This window comes from Rhinoderma darwinii, chromosome 13 (assembly GCF_050947455.1).
Source record: "Rhinoderma darwinii isolate aRhiDar2 chromosome 13, aRhiDar2.hap1, whole genome shotgun sequence".
Taxonomy (NCBI): domain Eukaryota; kingdom Metazoa; phylum Chordata; class Amphibia; order Anura; family Rhinodermatidae; genus Rhinoderma; species Rhinoderma darwinii.
The window spans coordinates 65,280,859-65,305,517 of record NC_134699.1 but is presented as its reverse complement, the minus strand read 5'-3'; the positions used below and the strand labels follow the sequence as shown (position 1 = coordinate 65,305,517).

At 44.3% G+C, this 24,659-nt stretch overlaps 1 protein-coding gene and 1 long non-coding RNA gene across 3 annotated transcripts in view; one reads left to right on the top strand and one right to left on the bottom strand.

The window, feature by feature from the left end:
• The window catches only part of LOC142666333 (uncharacterized), a 173,976-nt gene extending 168,970 nt beyond the window's left edge, over window positions 1-5,006 (top strand). Inside the window, exon 3 of the long non-coding RNA XR_012851660.1 lies at window positions 4,805-5,006. This is a non-coding gene — a long non-coding RNA (uncharacterized LOC142666333). The remainder of the gene's footprint in view (window positions 1-4,804) is intronic.
• Window positions 1-24,659, bottom strand: part of DNAH9 (dynein axonemal heavy chain 9) — a 207,294-nt gene that overhangs the window by 85,243 nt on the left and 97,392 nt on the right. For both annotated transcript variants that reach the window (XM_075846330.1, XM_075846331.1), the window contains exons 36-39: window positions 23,613-23,760; window positions 16,278-16,452; window positions 6,651-6,824; window positions 4,438-4,645 (exon numbers count right to left, since the gene is read on the bottom strand). In XM_075846330.1, the coding sequence (XP_075702445.1) occupies window positions 4,438-4,645; window positions 6,651-6,824; window positions 16,278-16,452; window positions 23,613-23,760 (705 nt within the window). The remainder of the gene's footprint in view (window positions 1-4,437; window positions 4,646-6,650; window positions 6,825-16,277; window positions 16,453-23,612; window positions 23,761-24,659) is intronic.

Sequence of the window (24,659 nt, the reverse complement as noted above, 5' to 3'; positions counted from 1 at the left end):
CAGTATTATAGTAGTTATATTCTTGTATATAGGGGAAGTATTATAGTAGTTATATTCTTGTATATAGGGGGCAGTATTATGGTAGTTATATTCTTGTATATAGGAGCAGTATTATAGTAGTTATATTCTTGTATATAGGAGCAGTATTATAGTAGTTATATTCTTGTATATAGGAGGCAGTATTATAGTAGTTATATTCTTGTATATAGGGGGCAGTATTATAGTAGTTATATTCTTGTATATAGGAGCAGTATTATAGTAGTTATATTCTTGTATATAGGAGACAGTATTATAGTAGTTATATTCTTGTATATAGGGGCAGTATTATAGTAGTTATATTCTTGTATATAGGAGCAGTATTATAGTAGTTATATTCTTGTATATAGGAGCAGTATTATAGTAGTTATATTCTTGTATATAGGGGCAGTATTATAGTAGTTATATTCTTGTATATAGGGGCAGTATTATAGTAGTTATATTCCTGTATATAGGGGCAGTATTATAGTAGTTATATTCTTGTATATAGGGAGCAGTATTATAGTAGTTATATTCTTGTATATAGGGGGCAGTATTATAGTAGTTATATTCTTGTATATAGGGAGCAGTATTATAGTAGTTATATTCTTGTATATAGGAGCAGTATTATAGTAGTTATATTCTTGTATATAGGAGCAGTATTATAGTAGTTATATTCTTGTATATAGGGGCAGTATTATAGTAGTTATATTCTTGTATATAGGAGCAGTATTATAGTAGTTATATTCTTGTATATAGGGGCAGTATTATAGTAGTTATATTCTTGTATATAGGAGCAGTATTATAGTAGTTATATTCTTGTATATAGGGGCAGTATTATAGTAGATATATTCTTGTATATAGGGGCAGTATTATAGTAGTTATATTCTTGTATATAGGGGGCAGTATTATAGTAGTTATATTCTTGTATATAGGGAGCAGTATTATAGTAGTTATATTCTTATATATAGGGGGCAGTATTATAGTAGTTATATTCTTGTATATAGGGGCAGTATTATAGTAGTTATATTCTTGTATAGAGGGACAGTATTATAGTAGTTATATTCCTGTATATAGGAGCAGTATTATAGTAGTTATATTTTTGTATATAGGAGCAGTATTATAGTAGTTATATTCTTGTATATAGGAGGCAGTATTATAGTAGTTATATTCTTGTATATAGGGAGCAGTATTATAGTAGTTATATTCTTATAAATAGGACTAGTATTATAGTAGTTATATTCTTGTATATAGCAGCAGTATTATAGTAGTTATATTCTTGTATATAGGGGCAATATTATAGTAGTTATATTCTTGTATATAGGGAGCAGTATTATAGTAGTTATATTCTTGTATATAGGGGCAGTATTATAGTAGTTATATTCGTGTATATAGGAGCAGTATTATAGTAGTTATATTCTTGTATATAGGGGCAGTATTATAGTAGTTATATTCGTGTATATAGGAGCAGTATTATAGTAGTTATATTCTTGTATATAGGGGGCAGTATTATAGTAGTTATATTCTTGTATATAGGGGCAGTATTATAGTAGTTATATTCTTGTATATAGGAGCAGTATTATAGTCGTTATATTCTTGTATATAGGGGCAGTATTATAGTAGTTATATTCCTGTATATAGGGGCAGTATTATAGTAGTTATATTCCTGTATATAGGAGCAGTATTATAGTAGTTATATTTTTGTATATAGGAGCAGTATTATAGTAGTTATATTCTTGTATATAGGAGGCAGTATTATAGTAGTTATATTCTTGTATATAGGGAGCAGTATTATAGTAGTTATATTCTTGTATATAGGAGAAGTATTATAGTAGTTATATTCTTGTATATAGGGGCAGTATTATAGTAGTTATATTCTTGTATATAGGAGCAGTATTATAGTAGTTATATTCTTGTATATAGGGGCAGTATTATAGTAGTTATATTCTTGTATATAGGGGCAGTATTATAGTAGTTATATTCTTGTATATAGAGGCAGTATTATAGTAGTTATATTCTTGTATATAGGGGGCAGTATTATAGTAGTTATATTCTTGTATATAGAGGCAGTATTATAGTAGTTATATTCTTGTATATAGGGGCAGTATTATAGTAGTTATATTCTTGTATATAGGGGCAGTATTATAGTAGTTATATTCTTGTATATAGGGGCAGTATTATAGTAGTTATATTCTTGTATATAGGGGGCAGTATTATAGTAGTTATATTCTTGTATATAGGGGCAGTATTATAGTAGTTATATTCTTGTATATAGGGGCAGTATTATAGTAGTTATATTCTTGTATATAGTGGCAGTATTATAGTAGTTATATTCTTGTATATAGGGGGCAGTATTATAGTAGTTATATTCTTGTATATAGAGGCAGTATTATAGTAGTTCTAATCTTGTACATAGGGGGCAGTATTATAGTAGTTATATTCTTGTATATAGGCGGCAGTATTATAGTAGTTATATTCTTGTATATAGGGGGCAGTATTATAGTAGTTATATTCTTGTATATAGGAGCAGTATTATAGTAGTTATATTCTTGTATATAGGGGCAGTATTATAGTAGTTATATTCTTGTATATAGGGGCAGTATTATAGTAGCTATATTCTTGTATATAGGAGCAGTATTATAGTAGTTATATTCTTGAATATAGCGGGCAGTATTATAGTAGTTATATTCTTGTATATAGGAGTAGTATTATAGTAGTTATATTCTTGTATATAGGTGCAGTATTATAGTAGTTATATTCTTGTATATAGGAGTAGTATTATAGTAGTTATATTCTTGTATATAGGGGCAGTATTATAGTAGTTATATTCTTGTATATAGAGGCAGTATTATAGTAGTTCTAATCTTGTACATAGGGGGCAGTATTATAGTAGTTATATTCTTGTATATAGGCGGCAGTATTATAGTAGTTATATTCTTGTATATAGGGGGCAGTATTATAGTAGTTATATTCTTGTATATAGGAGCAGTATTATAGTAGTTATATTCTTGTATATAGGGGCAGTATTATAGTAGTTATATTCTTGTATATAGGGGCAGTATTATAGTAGCTATATTCTTGTATATAGGAGCAGTATTATAGTAGTTATATTCTTGAATATAGCGGGCAGTATTATAGTAGTTATATTCTTGTATATAGGAGTAGTATTATAGTAGTTATATTCTTGTATATAGGAGTAGTATTATAGTAGTTATATTCTTGTATATAGGTGCAGTATTATAGTAGTTATATTCTTGTATATAGGAGTAGTATTATAGCAGTTATATTAGGCTGTCACTGGTCAAACCTTGATCACACCACAATGCAAAACATGCTGGAACTTGTAGTTTTAACATTAATAACCGAGAACAGTGGAAATATATAAGCCAAACACAAACATGAACCAAATGAGATGAAAAACGCAATTCTTGTGTAGAACTTGACCTTTCCCCATTGCTCTGAATTAAGACAGGAGGCCGGTGACTTTTTAGATTTGTGGGAATCTGCTTCTAATGAAGTTCGGCTCGGCTTTTGCTGTTTGTTGAGCAAATTGAATGTAATTATGTTTTTTATGAAGTTCAGACTTTCTTTGCCTCTCGAGTGTGTGATGTTCTTCTATACAGTGACATGAGTGCGCTCTGAATTAAAGCAGTTGTATGTCTGCCAGGAGCTCATATAGAAAATTGCAGCTAATAGTCTAAGGTTGAGATGTGCAGAACAAGGCAGAAACCGCAGACTAAGCAGGTACCTGGAGCGCGCTGTGAGCCGAAGATGTGCCGTGCTCATTTGGGAACTTAACCTACATTTGTGCAAAAGAGTTGTAAATGAGGTTCATAGCGCTGAATAAAAGGAGCACCACAAGGCAGACTGTCACTAACACATGTGGGAGGGAAGAGCAGGGCAAGGTCAGGACATAAATATCAATTCTAAACATATATTTCAGAATAAGGATTTTACAAAACTCGACTTTTGTTTAAACAATGTCATTTCATCAGCAGTGTTAGCTGGAAATGTATGTGCATCATTGAAAAAGTACTGGGAAGTTATTTAATTTAAGGGGTACATACTTTTCTTTCTACAGGTATATGAGCACATTACCCCCAATACATCTCAGCACTATCTAACTCTACAGGACAAGGGAGACCGCAGAGGTTGGTTGCTATTAAACAGTAAGCTGGACATTTATAGCACAGTATCATCTGTCATTACTGCTCTGTATATGATCCCCTATGCACAGGACACTGCGTTATAGAACACTGCCACCTGCTGTATATATTGGGAATTGCACTCACAACTTGCCCAACATTACAAAACATTGAAACTCCACATACCCAAGATGCAGGATTTGTTGTCATTGCTTTAAACGTTGTATAGAAGCAAGGACAATGACACTTGTTGTACAGAGCACGCACTCCACATTACCTTGCAGCATGGCTGATGTGGTGTAGTAGTTGAATGGAACATTCTTGATTAGATACTCGTCAGGATCCAGAGAGGATAACTTCTCTCCCACCAGTACGGACTTTCCAGTGCCTGCATTGCCCACCAGCATGACCGGCCTCCTCTTCTCCAGAAGTTTGTCCATAAAGTAGCGGACTCGAATAGTCTCTGTGGTGTGAACCAGACAAGCCTGAAAAATTATTAGAAACTGGTTGTAGGAAAGTAAATCATAAAAAGTTCTACAACTTTCTAATTTACTTACAGAATGTTTCCTTTTATACACAGCAATCAGAGATTGTGAAAATGGTGAAGAATTAAATACCAAAGTAAACTTTTTTTTATTCCACAGTAATCGAACACAAGACTAGATGACCCTTTAAATGCAAGGGGAAAACGATAGCAAGAAAGAAGATGGACACTCATGTTATTGGCATTGTGCATTTATATTCAGGTAGATACCATTAAGAATTGTGACTGCAGCTTTGGATGTGAGTGGAGCAAACACTTGAAGGAAAGACTTGTAATGTCATCTCTGGGTCTCGGGATAAATGTAATAGGTGAAGTTTGTCATCTGCAACTTATTATTGCTGCATTTTTTTTTCCTTTACAAATAGAAAAGGATTGAAAAACAAATAAAAATCTCTGAAGTTCCCTAGCGCCTGTGCCCGCTGCTCAGCAAGAGGGAGAATTTATGATCTGCTCATTATCAAGGGACCTCCTAAGGCCGGGTTCACACGCTGCGGAAAACCGGCAGCATGATACAGTAGCAGCAGAGTGGATGAGATTAGAACAAATCTCATCCACAAGCTGCGTAAATGAGGAGCGGAAAAAAACCGCTCAGAAACCGACCATGTGGTGCGTTTTTTAGCATGTCGATTATATATGCGTAATTGCTTTTTTGTTACGGGTTTGAATTCAATGGGGAGGTAAAACCTGCAACAAATAGCAGATGTTGCGAGTTTGGTGGTAGAAAAGGTGCGATTCCGTGGCAAAAAACGCAACTAAAAAAAATAAAAATATCTTATACTTACCCAGAATTCTCTGCTCCTGCATCCAGCCCGGCCTCCAGGGATGACGTTTCATCCCATGTGACTGCTGCAGCCGATCACAAGCTACAGCAATCCCATGGGATGACATTTTATCCCACATCCCAGGAGGCCGGGCTGCAGTGGGGGACGCGTCGGCATTGCTATGGGTAAGTATGAAACTTTATTCTCTTTAGGCGCTGTGCGCTGTGGACAATCCGGCCGAAAAACCGCACAACAATTTGGTGCGGTTTTTTGTCCAGAACTCCCTGTGGCTGCAAAAGCGGATATGCTGTGTACGCAGCGTATCTGGCGTGTGTGAATATTCCCGAATACATAGTGTTGTCCATAGCAGAGAACCCCTTAAACTAAGGAACTGCATTAAATACATAAAATGTAAACAGGTCAGATGTTCCGCATAAACCGACTTTGATGGTTTGAGGCCTGTCCCGCTTAGTGAGCAAGACATCGCAACTGTAGAGAGATTTAAGAAATCCAGGGCCGCCTCTCCTGTCTGAGACAAAAAAAAAAGCAGACCTGAAACGCGTTCCTAAAGGGAGAATGTGCAAACAATGGCGATTGGGGAGATGGATCTATCAGCTTTGAGCTGCACACACAATAGTCGCGGGGTCTGAATTATCGCGTTTCATCATCTCGCTTTCAGAAATCTAAGCAGCATTTAACTAGCATCGAGAACGATAAAAGCGAAACGCAGCTGTATTGTGCGCCACCGTCTCTGTTTTGTATACACAATGAGATTTCCCTGCTGGGAATAATGTGCTATATATCAACAGTGTGGAGCGGAGGAAGGGGTCACTCGGCTGAGTGCAGGGAACAAGCGTTGTGCATTTCTCTCTTGTACAATGTAGATCTATATATGAATGTAAATCCTTTCATTCTTTGTGTGGTACAGATCTTTGGCTTTGGATTATCTCATACTCCAGAGCTGCATTCATCTTTCTGCTGGCTTCCTGTTAGCTCTCAGTTTGCACGTGTTTACGTTTCAATGTCACCCCTTCCTGATTCAGTGTCTGTGTTGAGCATGCTCGGCTGTGGTGCATCATGGGAGAGGCAGTGCGTGCAGTAATCCTAATTAAACTCCATCTTTCAAAATGCAATTCATTGCGGTGTTGACAGTCCAAACAATAAATATATATACATGGAACAGACCTGTAATGGCATGTCAGGATCAAACTCAAACTTGGGGATGAGCTTAGACCACGGCTCAAACTTCTTGGTCTCTGGGTCGATGTAATAGTCGAAGACTGTGCCCTGGGAGGGGAACTTGATGGTCTTGAATTCTGTTAACCACCATTTACTAAACTCCACTCTGTAGTCAATCAGCTGAAAGAGAAAACGGGAAATACAGTTAATCACATTGAAATCGCAAAACTATATAGAGGTCAGGGGAACACTTAAGGGGGTTACATGGAAACCATGTTGAAAGTGTGAACAGAGATTAGAATAACCCTTTAATGGGTGTGACGCCAACAAGACTAGATAGACCTGGCAGCTAGGTGGCATGTCCTGTACCTGCTGCAGGTGGCATCATCTTGGCCCCATATTAACAGGAGCCCCTAGGTGATCCTGGGATGGGGATTATAGTCCTTTATCCAGGTGTTAAAGGGCCGGTCTATAAACGTTCTTCAGACAGACGGCAGCGAGGGAGCAGCCCGGCTGATAAAGGCTTAAAGTAATTTTATTTACAAAAGCCGGTTTTTAACCTTTTTCTTTTCTTCCCCTCTTTACAACAAAAGCCTTGACATTTGAAGCTTCTTAATATCGATTTAATGGTTTGGCAAGAGATTAAAACTTAAAGCACAGAATTTAAATGAGTGACCTTAGGCCGATCTGCAGGGAGAACCGGGGCTGGGAAGAAATGGGATTTCATTGAATCTTTTTTTTTTTTCTTTAAACATGTAATCCCAGGTGATGGGTGGAGGGGAAATAAAGGACGAGGGGCTTCTATTTTCTGCACAGAACGCAGCTGCTTATAGATGCACTATGGTCAGTGTACTGTGGATGATCGTACAGGAGGGGGATGCTCAGTCTGAAGTATTTGATGTTAAATCACAACCTTTTTTTAAATATCCTATGAACGCTGAGCTTCTGGGTACAAGTCAAGCCATTAAAAGGCCCCTCAAAGCACTAAATCAGGGGCCAAAATTAGTGAGCCGTTCCTCTCTGAAAGACAACACTCTTCAGGATCCTAAGGAAACTGTGTCATGTGACCGCTCTTAGCTCGGCTGAATGGCTGAGAGGACTTTACCTGCTTCTAAGGAGGGGAAACTCGTCTTATGGGCCCCTGATTGGCACCTTAAAGAGGCTCTGTCACCAGATTATAAATGCCCTGTCTCCTACATAATCTGATTGGCGCTGTAATGTAGAGAACAGCAGCGGTTTTTATTTTGAAAAACGATCATTTTTAAGCAAGTTATGAGCTAGTTTAGATTTATGCTAATGAGTTTCTCAATGTACAACTGGGCGTGTTTTTACTTTTTACCAACTGGGTGTTGTACAGAGGAGTGTATGAGGCTGACCAATCAGTGACTAATCCGTGTCCAATCCGTGTCCCATCCGTGTCCAATCCGTGTCCAATCCGTGTCCCATCAATCAGTGTCATACACTTCTTATTGTTCCAGCCCAGCTTCTTTCACTGCATAATCACACTGTGTTGTGGATCATGCTGGGCTGGAACAATGAGAAGTGTATGATGCTGATTGGACACTGATTGGACACTGATTGGACACTGATTGGTCAGCCTCATACACTCCTCTGTACAACACCCAGTTGGTAAAAAGTAAAAACACGCCCAGTTGTCCATTGAGAAACTCATTAGCATAAATCTAAACTAGCTCATAACTTGCTCAAAAATGATTGTTTTTCAAAATAAAAACCGCTGCTGTTATCTACATTCCAGCGCCGATCAGATTATGTAGGAGATAGAGCACTTATAATCTGGTGACAGAGCCTCTTTAAGGACAATTCAGTAAAATAGGACATCAGAAAGATCCCCAGTTTCATAAACAGGACATCAGAAGGCAGGGTAGCAAGTCTTGTCCAAGTAATGGCCGCCATCACAGCGCTCAAAAGGGTTATAATGTTGGCTATTATTTGTGTTGGTGACCAAGATAACTACGTAGAGATTACAAACCGTGCTTTTTAGGTTCTTCCGCTATACTAGCGTCTTATTACTGATTAAAAACATTTACCAACTATGCTTTGTGTTATCCGTCCCTATAGGAGGAGAGCGGTTTAACTCAAATTACTGTCAACTCGGCTGGAAATGACGTCTTGTTCTCACATCTGCCTCCGCCACATTTTGCTCCATAATCCCATTATCTGTATTGCTTCGGCATCTTTCGGGCCGGCCTCTGGATTAACGTTGTGTTAGACAGCGTAAGAAAACACGCGGCTAAATGGAAATACTATACGCCAGTTACAGTAATCCCCATCATTCTTCTACATTGTAAGCAGCCAATGATCTTGCGTCTGGACCGGAGCTCGGCGCGGCGCTTTAAGATTACATCTGAACAAGTCGTAAAACATTAGCCGGGGCAGGAAGACAATGGAATTAACACCAGACAACAAGCTTTGTTCTGCTGCAATGCCGGCCGTGTATACACCAGATTTATTATTAATACTGAACACGAGTCTCCGAGTGAGCACCGAGCCGCAGAATACGCTACACATTCAGAGCGCAGACAGTTACACCCAGAATACAGGAAACGAGAAGTGGTACTGAGCAGTGTATACACCCACCCAGCATACAGGAAACGAGAAGTGGTACTGAGCAGTGTATACACCCACCCAGCATACAGGAGAAGTAGTACTGAGCAGTATATACACCCACCCCAGCATACAGGAAACGAGAAGTGGTACTGAGCAGTGTATACACCCACCCAGCATACAGGAAACGAGAAGTAGTACTGAGCAGTATATACACCCACCCAGCATACAGGAGACGAGAAGTAGTACTGAGCAGTGTATACACCCACCCAGCATACAGGAGAAGTAGTACTGAGCAGTATATACACCCACCCAGCATACAGGAAAACGAGAAGTGGTACTGAGCAGTGTATACACCCACCCAGCATACAGGAAACGAGAAGTAGTACTGAGGAGTATATACACCCACCCAGCATACAGGAAACGAGAAGTAGTACTGAGCAGTATATACACCCACCCAGCATACAGGAAACGAGAAGTGGTACTGAGCAGTGTATACACCCACCCAGCATACAGGAAACGAGAAGTAGTACTGAGCAGTGTATACACCCACCCAGCATACAGGAAACGAGAAGTGGTACTGAGCAGTGTATACACCCACCCAGCATACAGGAAACGAGAAGTAGTACTGAACAGTGTATACACCCACCCAGCATACAGGAGACGAGAAGTAGTACTGAGCAGTATAATACACCCACCCAGCATACAGGAGACGAGAAGTAGTACTGAGCAGTATATACACCCACCCAGCATACAGGAAACGAGAAGTAGTACTGAGCAGTGTATACACCCACCCAGCATACAGGAAACGAGAAGTGGTACTGAGCAGTGTATACACCCACCCAGCATACAGGAAACGAGAAGTAGTACTGAGCAGTATATACACCCACCCAGCATACAGGAAACGAGAAGTTGTACTGAGCAGTATATACACCCACCCAGCATACAGGAAACGAGAAGTGGTACTGAGCAGTGTATACACCCACCCAGCATACAGGAAACGAGAAGTGGTACTGAGCAGTGTATACACCCACCCAGCATACAGGAAACGAGAAGTAGTACTGAGCAGTATATACACCCACCCAGCATACAGGAGACGAGAAGTAGTACTGAGCAGTGTATACACCCACCCAGCATACAGGAGAAGTAGTACTGAGCAGTATATACACCCACCCAGCATACAGGAAACGAGAAGTAGTACTGAGCAGTATATACACCCACCCAGCATACAGGAGACGAGAAGTAGTACTGAGCAGTATATACACCCACCCAGCATACAGGAAACGAGAAGTAGTACTGAGCAGTGTATACACCCACCCAGCATACAGGAGAAGTAGTACTGAGCAGTATATACACCCACCCAGCATACAGGAGAAGTAGTACTGAGCAGTATATACACCCACCCAGCATACAGGAAACGAGAAGTAGTACTGAGCAGTATATACACCCACCCAGGATACAGGAAACGAGAAGTGGTACTGAGCAGTGTATACACCCACCCAGCATACAGGAGAAGTAGTACTGAGCAGTATATACACCCACCCAGCATACAGGAGAAGTAGTACTGAGCAGTATATACACCCACCCAGCATACAGGAAACGAGAAGTAGTACTGAGCAGTATATACACCCACCCAGGATACAGGAAACGAGAAGTGGTACTGAGCAGTGTATACACCCACCCAGCATACAGGAGAAGTAGTACTGAGCAGTATATACACCCACCCAGCATACAGGAAACGAGAAGTGGTACTGAGCAGTATATACACCCACCCAGCATACAGGAGACGAGCAGTAGTACTGAGCAGTATATACACCCACCCAGCATACAGGAGAAGTAGTACTGAGCAGTATATACACCCACCCAGCATACAGGAAACGAGAAGTAGTACTGAGCAGTATATACACCCACCCAGCATACAGGAAACGAGAAGTAGTACTGAGCAGTGTATACACCCACCCAGCATACAGGAAACGAGAAGTAGTACTGAGCAGTATATACACCCACCCAGCATACAGGAGAAGTAGTACTGAGCAGTATATACATCCACCCAGCATACAGGAAACGAGAAGTGGTACTGAGCAGTATATACACCCACCCAGCATACAGGAAACGAGAAGTGGTACTGAGCAGTGTATACACCCACCCAGCATACAGGAGAAGTAGTACTGAGCAGTATATACACCCACCCAGCATACAGGAAACGAGAAGTGGTACTGAGCAGTGTATACACCCACCCAGCATACAGGAGACGAGAAGTAGTACTGAGCAGTATATACACCCACCCAGCATACAGGAAACGAGAAGTGGTACTGAGCAGTGTATACACCCACCCAGCATACAGGAAACGAGAAGTGGTACTGAGCAGTGTATACACCCACCCAGCATACAGGAGAAGTAGTACTGAGCAGTGTATACACCCACCCAGCATACAGGAGAAGTAGTACTGAGCAGTATATACACCCACCCAGCATACAGGAAACGAGAAGTGGTACTGAGCAGTATATACACCCACCCAGCATACAGGAGACGAGAAGTAGTACTGAGCAGTATATACACCCACCCAGCATACAGGAGAAGTAGTACTGAGCAGTATATACACCCACCCAGCATACAGGAAACGAGAAGTGGTACTGAGCAGTGTATACACCCACCCAGCATACAGGAAACGAGAAGTGGTATTGAGCAGTGTATACACCCACCCAGCATACAGGAGAAGTAGTACTGAGCAGTGTATACACCCACCCAGCATACAGGAGAAGTGGTACTGAGCAGTATATACACCCACCCAGCATACAGGAAACGAGAAGTGGTACTGAGCAGTATATACACCCACCCAGCATACAGGAAACGAGAAGTGGTACTGAGCAGTATATACACCCACCCAGCATACAGGAAACGAGAAGTGGTACTGAGCAGTATATACACCCACCCAGCATACAGGAGACGAGAAGTAGTACTGAGCAGTATATACACCCCACCCAGCATACAGGAGAAGTAGTACTGAGCAGTATATACACCCACCCAGCATACAGGAAACGAGAAGTAGTACTGAGCAGTGTATACACCCACCCAGCATACAGGAGAAGTAGTACTGAGCAGTATATACACCCACCAGCATACAGGAGAAGTAGTACTGAGCAGTATATACACCCACCCAGCATACAGGAAACGAGAAGTAGTACTGTGCAGTATATACACCCACCCAGCATACAGGAGACGAGAAGTAGTACTGAGCAGTGTATACACCCACCCAGCATACAGGAGAAGTAGTACTGAGCAGTATATACACCCACCCAGCATACAGGAAACGAGAAGTGGTACTGAGCAGTATATACACCCACCCAGCATACAGGAGACGAGAAGTAGTACTGAGCAGTATATACACCCACCCAGCATACAGGAGAAGTAGTACTGAGTAGTATATACACCCACCCAGCATACAGGAAACGAGAAGTAGTACTGAGCAGTGTATACACCCACCCAGCATACAGGAGAAGTAGTACTGAGCAGTATATACACCCACCCAGCATACAGGAGAAGTAGTACTGAGCAGTATATACACCCACCCAGCATACAGGAAACGAGAAGTAGTACTGTGCAGTATATACACCCACCCAGCATACAGGAGACGAGAAGTAGTACTGAGCAGTGTATACACCCACCCAGCATACAGGAGAAGTAGTACTGAGCAGTATATACACCCACCCAGCATACAGGAAACGAGAAGTGGTACTGAGCAGTATATACACCCACCCAGCATACAGGAGACGAGAAGTAGTACTGAGCAGTATATACACCCACCCAGCATACAGGAGACGAGCAGTAGTACTGAGCAGTATATACACCCACCCAGCATACAGGAGAAGTAGTACTGAGCAGTATATACACCCACCCAGCATACAGGAAACGAGAAGTAGTACTGAGCAGTGTATACACCCACCCAGCATACAGGAGAAGTAGTACTGAGCAGTATATACACCCACCCAGCATACAGGAGAAGTAGTACTGAGCATTATATACACCCACCCAGCATACAGGAAACGAGAAGTGGTACTGAGCAGTATATACACCCACCCAGCATACAGGAGACGAGAAGTAGTACTGAGCAGTATATACACCCACCCAGCATACAGGAGACGAGCAGTAGTACTGAGCAGTATATACACCCACCCAGCATACAGGAGAAGTAGTACTGAGCAGTATATACACCCACCCAGCATACAGGAAACGAGAAGTAGTACTGAGCAGTGTATACACCCACCCAGCATACAGGAGAAGTAGTACTGAGCAGTATATACACCCACCCAGCATACAGGAGAAGTAGTACTGAGCAGTATATACACCCACCCAGCATACAGGAGAAGTAGTACTGAGCAGTGTATACACCCACCCAGCATACAGGAGAAGTAGTACTGAGCAGTATATACACCCACCCAGCATACAGGAAACGAGAAGTGGTACTGAGCAGTATATACACCCACCCAGCATACAGGAGACGAGAAAGTAGTACTGAGCAGTATATACACCCACCCAGCATACAGGAGACGAGCAGTAGTACTGAGCAGTATATACACCCACCCAGCATACAGGAGAAGTAGTACTGAGCAGTATATACACCCACCCAGCATACAGGAAACGAGAAGTAGTACTGAGCAGTGTATACACCCACCCAGCATACAGGAGAAGTAGTACTGAGCAGTATATACACCCACCCAGCATACAGGAGAAGTAGTACTGAGCAGTATATACACCCACCCAGCATACAGGAAACGAGAAGTAGTACTGAGCAGTATATACACCCACCCAGCATACAGGAAACGAGAAGTGGTACTGAGCAGTGTATACACCCACCCAGCATACAGGAGAAGTAGTACTGAGCAGTATATACACCCACCCAGCATACAGGAAACGAGAAGTAGTACTGAGCAGTGTATACACCCACCCAGCATACAGGAAACGAGAAGTGGTACTGAGCAGTATATACACCCACCCAGCATACAGGAGACGAGAAGTAGTACTGAGCAGTATATACACCCACCCAGCATACAGGAGAAGTAGTACTGAGCAGTATATACACCCACCCAGCTTACAGGAAACGAGAAGTAGTACTGAGCAGTGTATACACCCTCCCAGCATACAGGAGAAGTAGTACTGTGCAGTGTATACACCCACCCAGCATACAGGAAACGAGAAGTGGTACTGAGCAGTATATACACCCACCCAGCATACAGGAGAAGTAGTACTGAGCAGTATATACACCCACCCAGCATACAGGAAACGAGAAGTAGTACTGAGCAGTATATACACCCACCCAGCATACAGGAAACAAGAAGAAGTACTGAGCAGTGTATACACCCACCCAGCATACAGGAGAAGTAGTACTGAGCAGTGTATACACCCACCCAGCATACAGGAAACAAGAAGAAGTACTGAGCAGTGTATACACCCACCCAGCATACAGGAGAAGTAGTACTGAGCAGTGTATACACCCACCCAGCATACAGGAAACGAGAAGTAGTACTGAGCAGTATATACACCCACCCAGCATACAGGAAACGAGAAGTAGTACTGAGCAGTGTATACACCCACCCAGCATACAGGAGAAATGGTACTGTGCAGTATATACACCCACCCAGCATACAGGAAACGAGAAGTAGTACTGAGCAGTGTATACACCCACCCAGCATACAGGAAACGAGAAGTAGTACTGAGCAGTGTATACACCCACCCAGCATACAGGAAACGAGAAGTAGTACTGAGCAGTATATACAACCACCCAGCATACAGGAAACGAGAAGTAGTACTGAGCAGTATATACACCCACCCAGCATACAGGAAACGAGAAGTAGTACTGAGCAGTGTATACACCCACCCAGCATACAGGAAACGAGAAGTAGTACTGAGCAGTGTATACACCCACCCAGCATACAGGAGAAATGGTACTGTGCAGTGTCCATATAATTATATATATGGACACTACACAGTACCACTTCTCCTGTCCTGTATACTGGGTGTAATTCTCAGTATCTATTATTCTGTATATATACACTGCACAGCACCACTTCTCCTGTCCTGTATACTGGGTGTAATTCTCAGTATCTATATTATTCTGTATATATGGACACTGCACAGTACCACTTCTCCTGTCCTGTATACTGGGTGTAATTCTCAGTATCTGTATTATTCTGTATATATATGGACATTGCACAATACCACTTCTCCTGTATGCTGGGTGTGTATGTGTATATATATATGTGTATAATACACACCCCCAGCATACAGGAGAAGTGGTATTGTGCAATGTCCATATATATACAGAATAATACAGATACTGAGAATTACACCCAGTATACAGGACAGGAGAAGTGGTACTGTGCAGTGTATATATATAACACACACACACACACACACACACACACACACACACACACACACACACACACACACTGAGAATTACACCCAGTATACAGGAGAAGTGGTACTGTGCAGTGTATATACATGTATATATATATCACACACACACACACACACACACTAATACAGATACTGAGAATTACACCCAGTATACAGGACAGGGGTTAGTGGTACTGTGCAGTGTCTATATATACAGAATAATACAGATCCTGAGAATTACACCCAGTACACAGGACAGGAGAAGTGGTACTGTGTAGTGTCCATATATACAGAATAATACAGATCCTGAGAATTACACCCAGTATACAGGACAGGAGAAGTGGTACTGTGCAGTGTTCAGATATACAGAATAATACAGATCCTGAGAATTACACCCAGTATACAGGACAGGAGAAGTGGTACTGTGCAGTCTGTGGAGTTTATTAGATAGTAGTCATCAGTACCTGACCCCGCGTTGTTCTTCATTGCTCAGTAACAATTATTAGCACTTATTGTTCAATGTTCCATTTCCTGAAATATTACAGGAACTTCTAGGGACACTCCGAGGGTGGGCGTGCGTGACAAGGGTACGAAAATCCTGAACATGACTGCAACGATATATCCAGCCTATCTAAGATGTGGACAAATAAGGGACAGAACAGCACTTCATACCTGATCCTGGAACATTGCTCCACCAAAGGCCCACACTGCAGCAAAGACAAAGTACAGCTCATAGAGCTCCTTAGGGCAGTCAGGGGGGGTGTTTTCTTTCGTCAAGAGACATTCCAGCAGGAAACACAACATTTGGACCATACTCTGCTCTGGAATAGGTATAATCTTCTTGAATCTGTTTAGTGGGAATACAAAGATTGGTCAATCTATAAAATATTAGCTGATCTGAACTACAACATCAAAATCATCACAAATCTCAATATCAACTTTTTCCTCAAGTGCAATTTAAGGAACAACTATTCACAATAATAACCCAATCTACCTACAAGAAACGCTGCGACTAGTTCTTCCTCAATGGCTCAACTGGCTCCTCACAGGCGGCCCCGCGCCCACAGGCGGCCTCGCGCCCACAGGCAGATCTGCCTAGTTTTATTGCTGCCTAACTAGGTAGCAGTGACATTTAAGACTCTAGGAAAGCTGGGTGGTAACTAGTGTGAGCTGCAATGGTGACCATATTGGTTGTCAACCCAATTTCCTAGAGACTGATATAACTAAGAATCAAAATCGGACTAGAATTTTTAACAACTAGACAAAAGAGGGCGACTATTTGTCTTTGATCATTTGCACAGAATACCGGATACACTGAATGTATCATTGAAGGAAAACAAAAAACAGATGTTGGTTTCTGGTTTCTCTATAGAGCAATGAATTGAAGCCATAATGCGCATCTGTCCGGTGACGCACGGCGCGTTCTGGAAGCCGGAGAACAGGTGCCCGTGTTCACAGATCTGATTTATTGATACAAACTCCAAATACATGAAAAACTAAAACACGGCAAAGCCTGACGGTTATTTCTATCATGTAAACGTCCCTGCTGTGTGTTCAGCGTCGAAACCCAAAAGTAAAGCTAATTAATCTTCTTCCTGTTAAATATCTTTTCTATGCCACGGAGTTGGTCATTCACTCCCCACCCACTCCCTCTACCGGCTGCCCCTGTGCCAGGTGAATATGGGGAAAATGTAAACCACCGCTGTACATGTATGGATGAATATTTAACAAGGGGCCGTGAGATGTAAACAGCCAGAATGAGAAACGCGTTCTTTGTCCTTTGCCAATGATTGGAATAATTTAGACTTCACTTACTGCCAACAGATAGTAACTGTGTGGGCGCACGGTGGTGTTTGATAGTAACTGTGTGGGCGCACGGTGGTGTTTGATAGTAACTGTGTGGGCGCACGGTGGGGTTGGATAGTAACTGTGTGGGCGCACGGTGGTGCTTGATAGTAACTGTGTGGGCGCACGGTGGTGCTTGATAGTAACTGTGTGGGCGCACGGTGGTGCTTGATAGTAACTGTGTGGGCGCACGATGGTGTTTGATAGTAACTGTGTGGGCGCACGGTGGTGTTTGATAGTAACTGTGTGGGCGCACGGTGGTGTTTGATAGTAACTGTGTGGGCGCACGGTGGTGTTTGATAGTAACTGTGTGGGCGCACGGTGGTGTTTGATAGTAACTGTGTGAGCGCACGGTGGTGTTTGATAGTAACTGTGTGGGCGCACGGTGGTGTTTGATAGTAACTGTGTGGGCGCACGGTGGTGTTTGATAGTAACTGTGTGGGCGCACGGTGGTGTTGGATAGTAACTGTGTGGGCGCACGGTGGGGTTGGATAGTAACTGTGTGGGCGCACGGTGGTGTTTGATAGTAACTGTGTGGGCGCACGGTGGTGCTCGATAGTAACTGTGTGGGCGCACGGTGGTGTTTGATAGTAACTGTGTGGGCGCACGGTGGTGCTTGATAGTAACTGTGTGGGCGCACGGTGGTGTTTGATAGTAACTGTGTGGGCGCACGGTGGTGTTGGATAGTAACTGTGTGGGCGCACGGTGGTGTTGGATAGTAACTGTGTGGGCGCACGGTGGGGTTGGATAGTAACTGTGTGGGCGCACAGTGGGGTTGGATAGTAACTGTGTGGGCGCACGGTGGTGTTTGATAGTAACTGTGTGGGCGCACGGTGGTGTTTGATAGTAACTGTGTGGGCGCACGGTGGTGTTGGATAGTAACTGTGTGGGCGCACGGTGGTGTTGGATAGTAACTGTGTGGGCGCACGGTGGTGTTGGATAGTAACTGTGTGGGCGCACGGTGGTGTTTGATAGTAACTGTGTGGGCGCACGGTGGTGTTTGATAGTAACTGTGTGGGCGCACGGTGGTGTTTGATAGTAACTGTGTGGGCGCACGGTGGTGTTTGATAGTAACTGTGTGGGCGCACGGTGGTGTTTGATAGTAACTGTGTGGGCGCACGGTGGTGTTTGATAGTAACTGTGTGGGCGCACGGTGGTGTTTGATAGTAACTGTGTGGGCGCACGGTGGTGTTTGATAGTAACTGTGTGGGCGCACGGTGGTGTTTGATAGTAACTGTGTGGGCGCACGGTGGTGTTTGATAGTAACTGTGTGGGCGCACGGTGGTGTTTGATAGTAACTGTGTGGGCGCACGGTGGTGTTTGATAGTAACTGTGTGGGCGCACGGTGGTGTTTGATAGTAACTGTGTGGGCGCACGGTGGTGTTTGATAGTAACTGTGTGGGCGCACGGTGGTGTTTGATAGTAACTGTGTGGGCGCACGGTGGTGTTTGATAGTAACTGTGTGGGCGCACGGTGGTGTTTGATAGTAACTGTGTGGGCGCACGGTGGTGTTTGATAGTAACTGTGTGGGCGCACGGTGGTGTTTGATAGTAACTGTGTGAGCGCACGGTGGTGTTTGATAGTAACTGTGTGGGCGCACGGTGGTGTTTGATAGTAACTGTGTGGGCGCACGGTGGGGTTGGATAGTAACTGTGTGGGCGCACGGTGGGGTTGGATAGTAACTGTGTGGGCGCACGGTGGTGTTTGATAGTAACTGTGTGGGCGCACGGTGGTGTTTGATAGTAACTGTGTGGGCGCACGGTGGTGTTTGATAGTAACTGTGTGGGCGCACGGTGGTGTTTGATAGTAACTGTGTGGGCGCACGGTGGTGTTTGATAGTAACTGTGTGGGCGCACGGTGGTGTTTGATAGTAACTGTGTGGGCGCACGGTGGTGTTTGATAGTAACTGTGTGGGCGCACGGTGGTGTTTGATAGTAACTGTGTGGGCGCACGGTGGTGTTTTATAGTAACTGTGTGGGCGCACGGTGGTGTTTGATAGTAACTGTGTGGGCGCACGGTGGTGTTTGATAGTAACTGTGTGGGCGCACGGTGGTGTTTGATAGTAACTGTGTGGGCGCACGGTGGTGTTTGATAGTAACTGTGTGGGCGCACGGTGGTGTTTGATAGTAACTGTGTGGGCGCACGGTGGTGTTTGATAGTAACTGTGTGGGCGCACGGTGGTGTTTGATAGTAACTGTGTGGGCGCACGGTGGTGTTTGATAGTAACTGTGTGGGCGCACGGTGGTGTTTGATAGTAACTGTGTGAGCGCACGGTGGTGTTTGATAGTAACTGTGTGGGCGCACGGTGGTGTTTGATAGTAACTGTGTGGGCGCACGGTGGGGTTGGATAGTAACTGTGTGGGCGCACGGTGGGGTTGGATAGTAACTGTGTGGGCGCACGGTGGTGCTTGATAGTAACTGTGTGGGCGCACGGTGGTGTTTGATAGTAACTGTGTGGGCGCATGGTGGTGTTTGATAGTAACTGTGTGGGCGCACGGTGGTGTTTGATAGTAACTGTGTGGGCGCACGGTGGTGTTTGATAGTAACTGTGTGGGCGCACGGTGGTGTTTGATAGTAACTGTGTGGGCGCACGGTGGTGTTTGATAGTAACTGTGTGGGCGCACGGTGGTGTTTGATAGTAACTGTGTGGGCGCACGGTGGTGTTTGATAGTAACTGTGTGGGCGCACGGTGGTGTTTGATAGTAACTGTGTGGGCGCACGGTGGTGTTTGATAGTAACTGTGTGGGCGCACGGTGGTGTTTGATAGTAACTGTGTGGGCGCACGGTGGTGTTTGATAGTAACTGTGTGGGCGCACGGTGGTGTTTGATAGTAACTGTGTGGGCGCACGGTGGTGTTTGATAGTAACTGTGTGGGCGCACGGTGGTGTTTGATAGTAACTGTGTGGGCGCACGGTGGTGTTTGATAGTAACTGTGTGGGCGCACGGTGGTGTTTGATAGTAACTGTGTGGGCGCACGGTGGTGTTTGATAGTAACTGTGTGGGCGCACGGTGGTGTTTGATAGTAACTGTGTGGGCGCACGGTGGTGTTTGATAGTAACTGTGTGGGCGCACGGTGGTGTTTGATAGTAACTGTGTGGGCGCACGGTGGTGTTTGATAGTAACTGTGTGGGCGCACGGTGGTGTTTGATAGTAACTGTGTGGGCGCACGGTGGTGTTTGATAGTAACTGTGTGGGCGCACGGTGGTGTTTGATAGTAACTGTGTGGGCGCACGGTGGTGTTTGATAGTAACTGTGTGGGCGCACGGTGGTGTTTGATAGTAACTGTGTGGGCGCACGGTGGTGTTTGATAGTAACTGTGTGGGCGCACGGTGGTGTTTGATAGTAACTGTGTGGGCGCACGGTGGTGTTTGATAGTAACTGTGTGGGCGCACGGTGGTGTTTGATAGTAACTGTGTGAGCGCACGGTGGTGTTTGATAGTAACTGTGTGGGCGCACGGTGGTGTTTGATAGTAACTGTGTGGGCGCACGGTGGGGTTGGATAGTAACTGTGTGGGCGCACGGTGGGGTTGGATAGTAACTGTGTGGGCGCACGGTGGTGTTGGATAGTAACTGTGTGGGCGCACGGTGGTGTTTGATAGTAACTGTGTGGGCGCACGGTGGTGTTTGATAGTAACTGTGTGGGCGCACGGTGGTGTTTGATAGTAACTGTGTGGGCGCACGGTGGTGTTTGATAGTAACTGTGTGGGCGCACGGTGGTGTTTGATAGTAACTGTGTGGGCGCACGGTGGTGTTTGATAGTAACTGTGTGGGCGCACGGTGGTGTTTGATAGTAACTGTGTGGGCGCACGGTGGTGTTTGATAGTAACTGTGTGGGCGCACGGTGGTGTTTGATAGTAACTGTGTGGGCGCACGGTGGTGTTTGATAGTAACTGTGTGGGCGCACGGTGGTGTTTGATAGTAACTGTGTGGGCGCACGGTGGTGTTTGATAGTAACTGTGTGGGCGCACGGTGGTGTTTGATAGTAACTGTGTGGGCGCACGGTGGTGTTTGATAGTAACTGTGTGGGCGCACGGTGGTGTTTGATAGTAACTGTGTGGGCGCACGGTGGTGTTTGATAGTAACTGTGTGGGCGCACGGTGGTGTTTGATAGTAACTGTGTGGGCGCACGGTGGTGTTTGATAGTAACTGTGTGGGCGCACGGTGGTGTTTGATAGTAACTGTGTGAGCGCACGGTGGTGTTTGATAGTAACTGTGTGGGCGCACGGTGGTGTTTGATAGTAACTGTGTGGGCGCACGGTGGGGTTGGATAGTAACTGTGTGGGCGCACGGTGGGGTTGGATAGTAACTGTGTGGGCGCACGGTGGTGCTTGATAGTAACTGTGTGGGCGCACGGTGGTGTTTGATAGTAACTGTGTGGGCGCACGGTGGTGTTTGATAGTAACTGTGTGGGCGCACGGTGGTGTTTGATAGTAACTGTGTGGGCGCACGGTGGTGTTTGATAGTAACTGTGTGGGCGCACGGTGGTGTTTGATAGTAACTGTGTGGGCGCACGGTGGTGTTTGATAGTAACTGTGTGGGCGCACGGTGGTGTTTGATAGTAACTGTGTGGGCGCACGGTGGGGTTGGATAGTAACTGTGTGGGCGCACGGTGGTGCTTGATAGTAACTGTGTGGGCGCACGGTGGTGTTTGATAGTAACTGTGTGGGCGCACGGTGGTGTTTGATAGTAACTGTGTGGGCGCACGGTGGTGTTTGATAGTAACTGTGTGGGCGCACGGTGGTGTTTGATAGTAACTGTGTGGGCGCACGGTGGTGTTTGATAGTAACTGTGTGGGCGCACGGTGGTGTTTGATAGTAACTGTGTGGGCGCACGGTGGTGTTTGATAGTAACTGTGTGGGCGCACGGTGGTGTTTGATAGTAACTGTGTGGGCGCACGGTGGTGTTTGATAGTAACTGTGTGGGCGCACGGTGGTGTTTGATAGTAACTGTGTGGGCGCACGGTGGTGTTTGATAGTAACTGTGTGGGCGCACGGTGGTGTTTGATAGTAACTGTGTGAGCGCACGGTGGTGTTTGATAGTAACTGTGTGGGCGCACGGTGGTGTTTGATAGTAACTGTGTGGGCGCACGGTGGGGTTGGATAGTAACTGTGTGGGCGCACGGTGGGGTTGGATAGTAACTGTGTGGGCGCACGGTGGTGCTTGATAGTAACTGTGTGGGCGCACGGTGGTGTTTGATAGTAACTGTGTGGGCGCACGGTGGTGTTTGATAGTAACTGTGTGGGCGCACGGTGGTGTTTGATAGTAACTGTGTGGGCGCACGGTGGTGTTTGATAGTAACTGTGTGGGCGCACGGTGGTGTTTGATAGTAACTGTGTGGGCGCACGGTGGTGTTTGATAGTAACTGTGTGGGCGCACGGTGGTGTTTGATAGTAACTGTGTGGGCGCACGGTGGTGTTTGATAGTAAAAACTGTCAGGCAATCAACTGCAGCGTTTAGAGCGTGAGGAAAAAAATAATTACAATGTGGAAGAGAACCATGCGAACCACGGAGGGAACGAGAATAAACGCTCAACCCGATTATCACGGAGAAAACAAGATTTTGTACTTTAACACGTGAGTAGGAAAATGAATGCCCCCTACATACGCAGTCCTAATACCCTGCCCCTTCCACTCCGTGACCATTCACAAGTTCAGTAAACTCCTCTCCTGAAATAGTCTTTGCTGCTGTGGAACCTGCTTCTTCCACTATGTAAGCCTAAGTTCACATCTTGTTTTTACTGTATGTCTGGCGTGCACGTTTTGACATTAAAAAACAGTGTCAAACCGTGTACATTGATTTCTATGGTCAGGCGGATGCCCTAATGGTGTAGTTTGTGCATATACGTTTTGTTTTCTTATGTTCTATCCTTTTTTTTCCCTATGTCCTGAAAAGCGTAGTCTACTACGCTTTTCAGTACTTTCCCAAATCGTATACGTTTTTATTTGTATTGAAGTCAATGGCGACGTATGCGATCTTAAACCCTACATTTGCATACGTAAAAACGTATACGTTTTTGTCACCATATATGGGAAATCTTGACTTTACAAAGCTTGATTTAGTTAAATTACAAAAAAAAAACATTGTTTTGGAAATAAGAACCGACACAAAACCGTATAAGAAAGGTTAATGTAGCAATATACAGAATACAGCATTACCCCGTACCTGGTTCTGAGGGTGTCCAAGCAAACAGGGAGATACTTGTCATACAGAATGGTCAGGTTGGCCCTCTCAGACTGGACCTCTCGCTTGTCTATCCAGCTGGTGACTGGCGGGTTCCACCCCAGGTCTGCTGGGTTGATGTACAAAATTCCTGTCGAGGCAGACACACTGTATAAATAGGATGTGCATTTTGAGTTTCAGTACTTGTTGCGCTCAAGCAGCATCCAGGATACATGATCAGTGATCAGTTTGTTTATGGACCTACAATGTTTTTTACTAGGATGTGAATTAGCAGGAGTCTACAGGCTGCAGCATCAGGACTCCGCAGCGAGGCATACAGGCAGGAATGAATGATACATGAATGAGTAGATCAGCAGCTTCCACCAGAGCAGAGCGAGGTGGTGAAGATCATCTGAAATGAGGTCTGCAAACTGGACACCCCATTACAAACACGGGTTCACGGTGTGTCTCACATGTAACTATAGCAGTTTGGAGTTATTGGTCCTTAAAAATTTGGAACGTAATGAACATAATGGGGCACAATATCACTCAATGAGCAAATAAGCGTGCCAATCCAGGCCCCAACAGGCCCTATTTTGGGAACACACTTGCACAAGTCTTAAAATCAGGTGAAACAAGCTTATTGGAAATGTTATACGTGAGCGCCTGCATTTATTCTATTTCCACATGCTTATATAGCACTGACATACTGAATCCCCCTGCATAGATGGTCATCACTCTCCCAGTCCCCGCATGGCACGGTATATTACACGGAGGACTCATTTTCTGCAGAGGAGAGAATTACTCAATGAGCCCCTTAGTTTGGCACAATCTTAGATAAAAGGCCTCACTCCTCATGTAGAATTGCTGAGGGTCAGCAAAAATGACTCTGCAGAAGGGCCAATTGATAATCCCAATATCCCACTGCTGCGGTTAATGGTTATGTCTCTGGTGAGATTTATTGATGCTTTCTGATTATTACAGAGGACTGGTCTATTTCCAGTGACACAGAATCCCAGTACCATGCTATTGACTGTGCAGACCTACATC